The following is an 11,937-nucleotide window of genomic DNA, read 5'->3' as shown; positions in this document are numbered from 1 at the left end:
ATACAAACCCCACCTACCTCACCACGGAGCCTTTTGGAGCTCTGCTAACAGCACGGAGGGAGCTCTGGCTGCCCACCGGAGCCCTTCCAACCCTCTGCTGCGGAGGCACCGGTGATGGAAGCGAGCGCAAACCTCGGCTGCTGTGAATAATCACCTTATGAAACACGGAGTGCATGCAGAAGCAGTTGTTTCCAATCTGCATCAATAACCAAATCACAAATGATCCAATGCACAGCTTAATACTTCCCTACTGGCCAGAAGAGCTGATGAACAAATCCTTCCCGCTGTAGACAGTATGAAAGCTTGTGTGTCATGGGGACTGATGAGCTCAAAATCACTTTGGATTGCTCCAGAGTGGATCTGGGATCCTAACAGGGGGTCACCATCCTCTCCAGGTGGGTTCACCCTACCCAAATACAAGCAAACAGAACCCCCCCATTCACACCCACTCCAAAACCAAGCTGTAAAAGCTTGGAGAGACAATGCAGACAACATTCCATGCCACAAACCAACCGGAGGCAAAGCATCCCTGTCCAAAAGGGACCTTTGCAACTCCATCAGCTCACAGAAAACACCCTCCTCTCCCCCCCCCCCCCCCCCCCAGTTTTCATTTCCCCCCAGGAAACACAACGTAACTGAATGCTTTTTATTACATCTAAAGATTTCTACATAAACAGGTAACATTCAATAGGTAAACCATTTTGTTTTTTCCAATGCATATAATAAATATTTTCACTTGGTACTTTTATACAAACTGACATTGGTCTACTATACATCTTTAAAAGCCGTTTACTGGTTTGGCATGCCGTATGGAAACTAAGAGAAAGTTTTAAGGCAATGAATGACAGCTTTTCAATTCATGGAATTAATGGTAATTTTAATATTCTGCTTATATACATTTTCCCTTTGTTAATTAGAACAATTAACAGCAGCACTTTCGGGGACCACCAGCAATTTTCCCTTGTTAGAAATCTAAGCTCTGTTTAAAAGGAGAAAAGAAAACTGGTTACACGGACAAAACAAACCCTTGTCTATTCAAAATGTGCTTAAACCCCTGAAAGGTTGAACTGCAGTGAAGAATTCATTTGTCAAACGTTCTCCTCACAGCCTCAGTGAGGGTCCAACAGAGTCCAATGACAACCTACCAGTCATCCCACCCTTGAAAGGCTTTGAGTCCTTGCCATGGGGAGGAAGGGGCGAGCCTGCAGTCGCTGTCACATCTATTGTTATGGAAGTGCTACCAAGATCTTAACACGTGGCCTAGGTTAGAGCATCTAAAGGATGGACCAGAGCTTTCAAAGCCACTTCCACGCTGCTATTAAACAGCTGTGTGCTCATACCTGACACAAAACAGGCACAAGTGTGTGCACACCCCACCTCTCCGGTGGAAGAACTTGAGGACAAGAGGCCTCCAGGCTACGGATCACACAAACTCTGCCATGGGGCAGCGAAAGGAGCTCTGGATTGCTCTACAGCATCTCTGTTAATACATGAACTAATGGAGATCGAGTTTGGGAGTGACGTTCGCGTGGAACTTGTCGAGAACTCAGACTGAGACTTCTACCAAGCAATGTTAACTGTGGTCAGAGGCACAGAGAATTATCAGCAATAAAGAACACCCTAGCATGAAACAGGAATACTCACAAAGCATATGGGGTTAATACCACAAAGGAGGACTTCAGAACGTGTCTGTCCCTTCTTTGTAGAGCCATGAGGTTCAAAAACGTCACCAGTGAACTGAACAGCCTTCCTTCCCTGCGGGATAACTCGTGAGGAAACGGAAGTCGTCACCATCGGACCTTGCTTTCCAAAAGCTAAGCCAGGCATAAAGACGCCGGATCCTGCGTTACCACACACCCGCCACGGTTCATTTCAGATGTGGGTTACCAAGGCTTTCATACCACTGTCAAAAGCGACACAAGCTGCTCCTCAGGTCCTCTTTAACAACACAGTCAATGAAACGTCGCCACCACCGTCAGCACAGCAGCCACCAGCTCTCCCAACGTCTCCTGGGTGGTTCCGAACCGGGGCCGCACACGCTCCCTGTTACACCGACAGCACTTGTACTCCAGGTTTACAAAGAGTATTACAGCAAAGCATATGCTCTGAAGTTACCAGGTTAGTATTCATGACTAAAATGTATGAGATATATTCCTAGTGTAGGTTTAATCACTTCAAAATCAGACTGAGTTTAAAAAATAAGTATTTCCCATTTTCTATCCTTTTATTTTATTTTTTTTTAACTGACATTTAATAAATTATAAAATTGGTGTATGGTGAAATATATATATCAGCCAGATATGTATGAAATACACATGCATGGGAAAAACTATTTAACTCACTTTGAACTCACACACACGGATCTATAAATACATATATACACACACATATACATATAAACACAAACAGTTGTTTCCAAAATTCAAGTCAACTATTTAGTGGCAGAGGGATGCTGTAAAAACACTAAAAACGATTTGGATGCCACATAAGGTGAACCTCTCAAATAACCATACGACTGATCATACAGCAATACCTAATGCTACTTGGATTAAAGAGGGTTTTTTTCCTTTTTTTTCCTTTTTTTTTCTTTTTTTCCTTTTTTTTTCTTTTTTTTCTTCCTTTTTTTAATCAACACAAGAGTTTTCAGACAACTTCATAGGCAAAAGGTGGCCCTCGTCAATGCTCAAAGCAACTAACTGCAATCAACGGGTTTGGACATGAAAAGGTCAGACAAGAATCTGCTCACTGTAGTATTCCTTAACTCTCTCTTCCTGATAAACTTGTTACCTGCACTTTCAACCAGCTATAAAAATAGTTTTCACACCAGAGGAAATATCTGCTCTCTCTGACATGGACTTTGGGACACAAGAGAATTGCTTCCTTCCCTCCCCCTTCTCTTAACCTTAAAGAATCTCCTGAAAAACTGCACTCCAGCTATTTACACGTTTCACTCTTGATTCAAAAGAACGGATCAGCCCAAGCGACCCATCGGTTCTCAAACAAAAAGGTTTTTCTACGTCATGCACAACTTAAAAGAACCCAGGGAGTAAATTATGGCTCAACGTTCAACAGAAGTGTGCGGAAAACCCAGGGGGAATCAAAGGAATTACAAGGCCAAAAAGAGACAACGGAGTTTTGAAACCCACTACCCTAAGAGACTTCAATAGGTAGCAATCATTTGAGTACATGGGCTACAGGGTGGGGCTTTGCTATAGGGTTGGGTTTTGGTTTGAAAGACTCCCATCGAACACTGAGTATTCATTGTGATGGATGTGACCTCAGAAGACAGCGTGTACCAAGACCATTACTGGCTGCACAAACCATGCAATAGTGTGTGGGTATTGGTATTTTTGTCCTGTTGTTGACGAGTTCACTTTGAAGCAGAAATCTGATCTACGGCAGCTAAAAGTAGGCTTCTCCAGCCAGAACAAGACAGGCCTCAATTCAATAGGCCGGTTACACACGCATGGCTAACTTTAAAGCACAAGCAGCTCCACAGATTTAAAACTGACACATGCTTAATAATTTGCTGAGTAGGATCTTAAGATATTTGACAAGGATTTCATAGTAAGTTCTTAGATACAAACCCCGACAGTCCAATGTGTCAATGCTTTCATTTGGGGCTAGAGTCTGTAAAAGTTCTCTGTCTTGTCCCACATAAGCACAGCTACGTAAATTCCTCAGCCTGAGATTTTATTGAGTCTGGCCCTCAAGAATAATTGGTGCACTAATGAGCTTGTAACATGCTTGACTAAAGCATGGAATTCAAAACGATCTGAAAAGAGGGTCACACAGAACCAGAAATGACCAAAACAAATCCCAAAAAGCCAAAGCCACTCCTGAAAGGCTCTGTTCTGTGAACAGAGGGGATGCTGTGGAACACTCTGAGTAGGGTTTCTTCCACTTGAAGCATAATGAAATCTGCACTAAGTGTGGGATGGGGGAACTAGATTCCACCACCAAAGGTAAATGACCCAAGAGGAGAAAAACCCCTCTCATAAGTTTGAACTTTGAAAGTTCAGCTCCATTCCTGTTCATGTTACTGTGAAGAAAATAATGCCGTTTGTGTCCAAACTATGGGGGGGGGGGGGGGAGGAAAAATAACTCACATGACAAATGCACAGGTGTAAAATCTTCAGCATCCATAGAAATGAACTGAAGCTCCTTGTTTTTGTTAATTTTTTTTTGTTTTGTGTTTTTTTTTTTCTTATTTTTACCAGTGAGGCCATCTTAGGTTTATATACAAAAGTAAAACTGAAAATATACTTTTGTTCTCTGTACACATAAATTTTTTTCCCTAAAAAAGGAAAAAAACTTGTCTATGTTTCTAACAGAAAGTAAAACCAAGCACAAAGATTTCCTCAGACGAGTTCATGTATTCCAAAAATCAGTCCAACGAAATAATGTCTGGTATGATACCAAAGATGGACGCTGTGTCCGTGCTGCTCCTACTTGCAACTGGATGACCATGATTCTCTCGCAGGCTGTTGGAGGAAACAAGACTGCTGTTACTGCCACTATTGCTACCATTTGTGGCTGGCAGAGAACTGCTTCCTCCTGCATTTAGCTGATCGAGAAACATCTGAGATGAAGTGTATGGGAAAAAACGAGAGTGTAAAAGTTCTTGATCATCTGATGCAGAAACTGCCGCGGCTGCGGCGGCAAGAAGGGAGGTGTTGTAATGCTGGGGGGGGAAAAACAACATTTGCAAGTTACATTTCAGACACCACAGTTTTGATTCAGACCAGCACAAAAGAAGGTATTTGTAAGCTAAAGCTCTGACAGGTTCTGGGTATCACACCAGCCTGGCTACTCAATCGCTCTGTAAGGCAAGGACTGAGGCAGTGAACTTTTACCTCTGCAACCCTTCATTTCTGAAGCCAAAAGAAACTGGAAATACTAGTATCAGCAGGAACAAATGCTAGAGAGGTAACAGCATTGCAGGACACCCAAACCAGTAAAGACATGGTCAGCAGCAGCACTCTTACCTCTTCAGAAAATTCCCTGTTGGAAAAATTCCCCCAAATTCAACCCAACATTTTGCCATCCCTCTGCTCTGCTCAAAAGTCACAAACCAACCACAGCTGGTGAAACTATGTGCTTAATCACTGCTGGTGGAGGGAAGCATACTGCTGTGGAAAATGCATTTAGAAATAGCACCCTTAGTCCTGCTTGATGGCAGCAAGAGCTGTCCCAGGTTATGCTCTCTGCTGGTCAGCCCCTGAAAAGCAAGAACTGTAGCTATCAAGAATCAGGTTTTAAATACAACGTCTCTGCAGAGGAATTCTGCTCTGGATGTTTCTTTCCACTATGATCAAACACATGTGGGCTATTCAGCCTTGTTCCCCCACATTTATGCACTAGTATAATCGCGTCTTATCAGTGCATCAGATTCTGCACTACTTGTTTCAGAATAATTCTCATATCTCTGTTTTACTGAATATCAAGATAGCTTCTCTGAATCCAAACTCTACAGTGCAGGCTCTGGTCTTAATTATGGGAAAGTATCCCTCTACAGTTAGTGCAATTCTCCTGCTTCAGCCTGCAGAACATGATGGGACCAAGGGCTTGTGAGCCAGCTCAGCCCCTTATTTTCTTGGAAGCACAGGAGGAAAAGCGACCAAGTGGGATCAAGCTGGCAATCACCACTTGCCAACCCAGGCTCCTTCTAGGGAAGGACTTCCTTAGCTCCCACAACTAGAGGAGCCAGCACCAATCTAGCACATTTCAGTAAGTATTTACAGAAAGGTGGCAAGCGTGGTCTGACAAACTGTCATGAACCCAGGACACAAACTGAGGTGGCTGGTGGACCTTCAGTCATGGCCAGTGGCTGCCTGAGCTTAACCCTTGGGAACAGAAATGCTTCTCTTATCCTACACCCCTATTTAGGCAATGCTCGTGTTTGATCAGTCTCTGTGTGCACAAAACAAAGCTGCAGCCTGCCTGTATTTACACCTACATCATACATCTGCTCCTTCCTTGCTTATACATCGATGCCAGCAAGTCCTTCTCAGACAAGAGCATCTGCCACATGAATTGATCTTCCTTGACTTACCTGATTGTCTCCTGACAGGAAAGGGAAGAAATCTAAACCTGTAAAGAGCCAAAGGAAAAAATTAACCTTCTCAAAACACAACAGCACCTCCCCGATTTCCCCCCCACTTAGGCTGAAATTAAGCCAGCATAATACTGGTGACACTTCAGATTCTCTTCACTACCAGAGCCCTTATAAACCTTGTAGTATTTTCAGGGGGTCTTAAATACTATCTCATCCTCTGTGGATGCAAAACAGTATTTTGCACTACTGCACTGTCAAACCACTGCATGTTTAAATCCTTCTGCAATAGTTATTACTGCATGGAGAGCTGTACTTACAGCTATCAACAGTCAGAAGCTCACCTTGCAAGTCATAAGGCATAGGTGTCATATGGAATGGATGCCTGTAGTCTTGGATAAGTGATGTATTGATGTAGCTGGTGTCAACAGCAGGAAGGCTTGGTGTTCTTGACACGGGTGATGCTTGATGGGGTAAATTTAAAATGCTGCAAGAAACAAAAGCTTGTTACGGGTGTCAAATACAGTCCTGGCTTTATTGCTGTCCCAAGCAGGGCATGGCTATTTTCAAGTATAACACAAAGCCAACCTCGCAATACTCAGTACGAGCTTTGTGTCAGCTCCCCTATTAAATGCCAAAGCTCCACTACAAAGCATCACAACGCTACAGCTCCTCACTGAGTCTGGCAGGGAACAGAAGCAGGGAAGAGACAGGAGCACCACATGTTCCCCAAGCTTCCTTCTCACAATTACATTTGATCAGGAAAGTTAATTCAGTCCAAGAGAGCTGAAGCTCAGCAAAATAAAAGCTAAGACAGGCTCAGGCTCAAACAACAGAAACTGATTTGGGATCTCTGCTATAAATATGTTACAAATACTAAGCCAGGACAATCCTAAAGGTATACTGAACCCTGAAATCCCCCATACAAATCTGTGTAATGACACATTTATACCCTCCAAGGTAAGTGGCAATGGAAGACAGGAAAAAAGGTCTTGAGGAGTTTTAAGTGATCACTGAGTCATTTACCTGACTGGAGTAGTAACCACTTCAACAACAGGATCCCTTCAGTGCAGCCTGTTTTCATCCCTACATGTTTATGTAAACAGGGTGCTATTAACAGCTTGGCTACTTAGGTGTAATCAGGTTATTCTGGCATCCTTTATTACTATGCTACTGGCAGTAATCACCAGCAAAACCCACACAACTCCCATACCACACCCATGTTTCTCATTGCTCACTCTCTCTGTATGTGCTGCTTTTACATTTCTTTAGGGAAGAAAAACATTTCCAGATTTGCAAAAACAAAATCTTTCTAAGCCACAACTTTTTGCACCCTTTTATACTCATTTTCACAAACACATCTGGAAACTGCATCACGTTACACACTTGACAACTCAAAGTTATTTCACTGTTCTTAAGCCTTGCGACCCAAGATCAGATCTATTTGCTATAAGTTTCTAATCCAGATACAGAACTTTCTAGATACAATTTCTTTTGCAATGTATTACTACTCTCCATCATGAGTACATTCTCTCTGCACTGGCCTGTTTTTATCCTCACCCCTTATTATTTAATGGTGATGCTGGAGATACAGAAGGACAGCTTCTCTTTGCAGATGGTTCTTCATCTTCTTCATCTGATGAGCTATCAATGGTTAAATCAATCACTTCTACCTTCTTATTTTTATTTGATTGTTGGTGAGAAGACACCTGATGTTCCAGAGAAGAGCTTATGCATCCTATACAAAGTAAGTCAACATTATAAGATGTAGAGTACAGCACCGCTACGATCATCGTAACATCACAGCTTATTACATGTCTTCACAAAATAAACCTTACAACTCAGAATAAAAGACAACAAAATTACATAGCTTTGATAACTTAAAAGTACCATCAGCCCCAACAGGTATTACTCAAGTAATCTCTTACAAATGATCACGAAAAGCTTCAAACATAAGTGCAAAAATGAGCATTTTGAAAAGTTAAAGGAACATCCGTAGTTAACAGTTCAGTGTATCCAATCCATACACCCCAAAACACAACTTACCATCAACTCCATTGTAAGATGCAGTTACTTCCTGCACTTCCTTCTTTGATCTCATAGGAGCCCAGGATCCATCCTCCTTAAACTGAATTTCATCACAATCTGTACAATACTTCAGGATTTCCATGAACAACCTGTCAACCAAAACCATTGAATATCAGTCCTCAAAAAGAGCTTAACACCTTTCTGACTCCAATACCTTTATTAGTCAGTGTAAGTACGAATTACTGTTTCAAGAGTTGAAAGCTGCCATTGTTCTACCCTTCTCTCGTGCATTTCCTTGATAAGGAGTCATTGAAAAATGTAAAAGATTATCTAAAACTCTACACAATTACTTACTGCAAGAGAAGGATCCTGCCGAGCTCATGACACAGAACTCTGCTTCCCAAAAGGAAAGAAGAATGTGAACTAGCATTAAAAAAAACAATCTCCTCCTAACCCATACTTATCTTAAAGGAGTCAATATAAGTGAGCATGTAATGACTACTATTTCCCAAAACCTCTTTAGAAGCTGAAACTTTCTACCAAAAGCTGAGCATGGGAATCTGAACTTGCAGCCTCTTCTACTAAGCTGCATCTCCCAAAATTTTTAGGATCCTGGCACCACATCACTCCCAGTGGGAATTCCAGCTTTCGACCAAGACTATTCATGTGGTTCTGCAGGAAAAACCTTGGCTTTAATTAGTGAGAAAGTTCACTCTTTCCCGGATTGAGTGCTTTCTACAAATAACCTTCTCTTTGGGATGCTGCAATCGCACCACCTGATCTCCAATGTCTGTATCTAGCAACACAAGTAAGGAAAAGGCGTTGGTTTAATTCGTACTACTCTGAGTCTTTCCTATTTTAGGCTGAAACATAGAACAAGGAACCCCACAGATCTCTGATCCGAAGCAGAGGACCTGAGATCCATGCAGATCCAAAGCAGCCTGTGCCAGCCCTGAGTGTCTCTTCAAAAGCTACTGCAAGGCCCCAGAGTGAACCCTGAGCAACCTCCTGCTTCACCAGCAGGCCACCAAAATGAAGCACCTACTCACTAAATACAGACTCAGTCATTTGTGAGGTGGTTTTCTGGGGTTCCATTTCTTTCAGGGGTATCACAGTATGCTAGAGATTGGAAGGGACCTCAAAAGATCATCTAGTCCAATCCCCCTGTTTTAGTTTCACTTTCGGGAGGGTCAGTTTGTTTGTTTGGGATTTTTTTGGTTTGGTTGGTTGGTTGTTGCCTTTTTGTGTGGTTTTTCTTTGAGCAAAACATTCTGAGAGTGTTCTCAGAAGATTCTGCTTGTTCTCTTTATCACACTTTGGAAAGAAGATTCCTATCTAAGGAATTAAAATGCAAACCCAGGACTACATACTTGGCATTTCTTCATGGAGATGAATACTAGATTTCTTAGGGGGGGTTATGTTTCACAGGTAGGCAGGACCAGGGAATCAATCTCTCTGTCACTTTCTGTATACAGCAGCTCCCCAGCTGTGAAACTGTACATGGAATTATACATGCATTCGGAGGAGGGGGGAGTGGCAGTATTTATTTGATCTAACATGAACGTCTGCTCTCAACTAGACCAGATTTGTGCCATTGCTCCATTAAAAGACAACATATGCTGTTTTCACCTAGGAATGCAGCACTACGGAACACTGGGGGTAAAAAACCCCAAAGCCACAACTATTCTAGGCAGGATAGGTCAAAAACCTACCTAGGACTGGAAAGAGCACCTTTCCTTATTATTATCTTTAACAGTTTGATGACCATAGTTCTTCCAAAATAATGAATGAAGGGGTACCTGGTTAGTAATTCTTCACCAACAGCAGGGAAATTCAATGGTAACTTAAACCAGATCACAGCCAGACAACCAAGATTTCAGATCACTGCATTCTGTGCAGCACAAGAACACTAAGCAGAGAGTGTAAAGTACTTTACTTTGACTCAAGCTTTACTTACCCATCAATAATGAGATGTTCATAGGGAGCCTTCTTATCACAGACAGGGCAAACCCAAGTTGGTTTCTTTTCATTCATTTGAATATACAGAGTGGCATCAAAACACTGCAGGTGGGAACAAGTCAGGGCCCTACAGGGTATAGTTAGCCGCATTTTACCAAGCTTTAAGAGAAAGAAAAGAACAAGATTAAATCATTTTGGTATGAAATTAATAAACAGGGCTTTTCTGTCTGAAAAGAAACAGAGACAGGTTGAGTTCTACTCCACAAGCTCTCACAAATCTGAGTTTTGATTAAAATACATGTCACATAAACCGTTCCCTCCTTCCTATAGGTTTGATTATTGCATAAAAGTTACTGAAAGTCTCATTTTTAACTACATTTGACCAAGGAAACTGAAGACTACATCCTTCCATATTCCATGGACAAAATGCTGAGCTCAAGTAGCATAGCAGTGTCCTGAATGAACCACAAAAAGACTTCTTCATCAGTACTTTAAAAGCTGATGAACGTGGGTCAGAGCTCTTCTATCCTCACGCAGCTGAAGTCCGTATTCAAGTTGCTGTCTGTACCTCAGGCAGCAGGGTACCACCAGAACCACTTGTTTAACTTGACAGTCACAGAAGCAATCACATAGAAAATGCATTTATGGATCATTTCCTGACATGTTTCTCTAACCATCATTTTCACTCCTTTCTCCAGGAAGTGACTACTCACAAAATAATCCACACCTGCTAACTGTTAAACCATTTTATACTCTCCTGCTGTGATAAACACCACTGCTATGTATCAGTTGTGAGCCAGCCTGAAATCTCACTGCCTTTTTCTCATGTAAATACAAATAACTGACTATCCCCTAAAATACCATCATACCTTTTCAACACTGCAAAGGGCCTGCAACTGATAACAGAAGATGAGACAGGAGAAAAGGAAGAAGTTCTTTCCTGTAAGGGTGGCGAGGCACTGGAATGGGTTGCCCAAGGAAGTTGTGAATGCTCCATCCCTGGCAGTGTTCAAGACCAGGTTGGCTGAAGTCTTGGGTGAGATGGTTTAGTGTGAGGTGTCCCTGCCCATGGCAGGGGGGTTGGAACTGGATGATCTTACAGCCTTTTCCAACCCGAACTATTCTATGATTCTAAAATGAGTTCTAAAGTGCACTTTCAGATGGGGACCACCCTTCCTTCAAGTCTGTAGTCAGCGGACAGTGAGGTTTTGCAGGTCAGCACAAAGCTTCCATGAGTTTAATACAAAAGGCACAGCTGAGTGCTTAAGCTGAGCAGGTAACATAACGAGTGCTACACAGCGAAGGTGCTTAGGCTAAACTGTACAATGGGAATACCTTTGGATTGGATAAATCAACGCTAACCCAGACCGTAAACCATCATCATACGATTACACTGAATGCAAAACTGATTACAGTGAAAGGCATTTCATCTTGATCTGAAATGAAAAATCTTGCTCTCCTCAAACAAACCCCAAGCTGTTGTTTTCTGGCAAAGTGCTTATGCTGCAGTTTAGGAGGGGCTTTAACTGACCACACTAAAGGTAAGAAGCAGGAATGTCTAAACAAGACTTTTCCCACATGAAAAAACAACAAAACAATTACTTACTCAGCTCTATTTATACTGCATATTTAGAAGTTCTATATATTTGACTAAAATAAACACAACTACTTCATTCAAAAACCTTCAGCCCATTCTAGCAGTCGACAGGAGGAGGAACTGGTTTTAGTAGGGCTTAAAGCAAGCACGGTGGCCACACACAGTGATTCTGAGCAATACAGGATGGGTGCCACAGGATGGCACTCAATCTCAGAATATCAGAAAACTAAAATCACATCAAGAACAAAGGCTCTACACACAGTCCACTACTTCCTCCATGATGCTTTTTCTTATGCAT

The 11,937-nt window shown here is 42.2% G+C and overlaps 1 protein-coding gene across 4 annotated transcripts in view; it reads right to left on the bottom strand.

Annotated features, from left to right (window-relative positions):
- Positions 1–632: 632 nt before the first annotated feature.
- The window catches only part of PIAS1 (protein inhibitor of activated STAT 1), a 61,821-nt gene continuing 50,516 nt past the window's right edge, over positions 633–11,937 (bottom strand). For 2 of the 4 annotated variants that reach the window (XM_062642574.1, XM_062642577.1), the window contains 6 exons: positions 10,041–10,201; positions 8,102–8,232; positions 7,616–7,793; positions 6,400–6,542; positions 6,056–6,093; positions 633–4,684 (listed from right to left, as the gene is read on the bottom strand). In XM_062642574.1, coding sequence (XP_062498558.1) covers positions 4,388–4,684; positions 6,056–6,093; positions 6,400–6,542; positions 7,616–7,793; positions 8,102–8,232; positions 10,041–10,201 — 948 coding nt within the window. In that variant the 3' untranslated portion in view covers positions 633–4,387. Of the gene's footprint in view, positions 4,685–5,851; positions 6,094–6,399; positions 6,543–7,615; positions 7,794–8,101; positions 8,233–10,040; positions 10,202–11,937 lie in introns of those variants that run through there. The other 2 variants (XM_062642576.1, XM_062642575.1) reach the window with 2 other exon arrangements.

The sequence above is a fragment of the Pezoporus occidentalis genome, unplaced genomic scaffold (genome assembly GCF_034315485.1).
Source record: "Pezoporus occidentalis ecotype Australia unplaced genomic scaffold, CSIRO_AGI_Poc_V1 ctg72, whole genome shotgun sequence".
Taxonomy (NCBI): Eukaryota; Metazoa; Chordata; class Aves; order Psittaciformes; family Psittacidae; genus Pezoporus; species Pezoporus occidentalis.
Note: the sequence above shows the minus strand (reverse complement) of the source record. Positions and strands in the feature narration are given on the sequence as shown.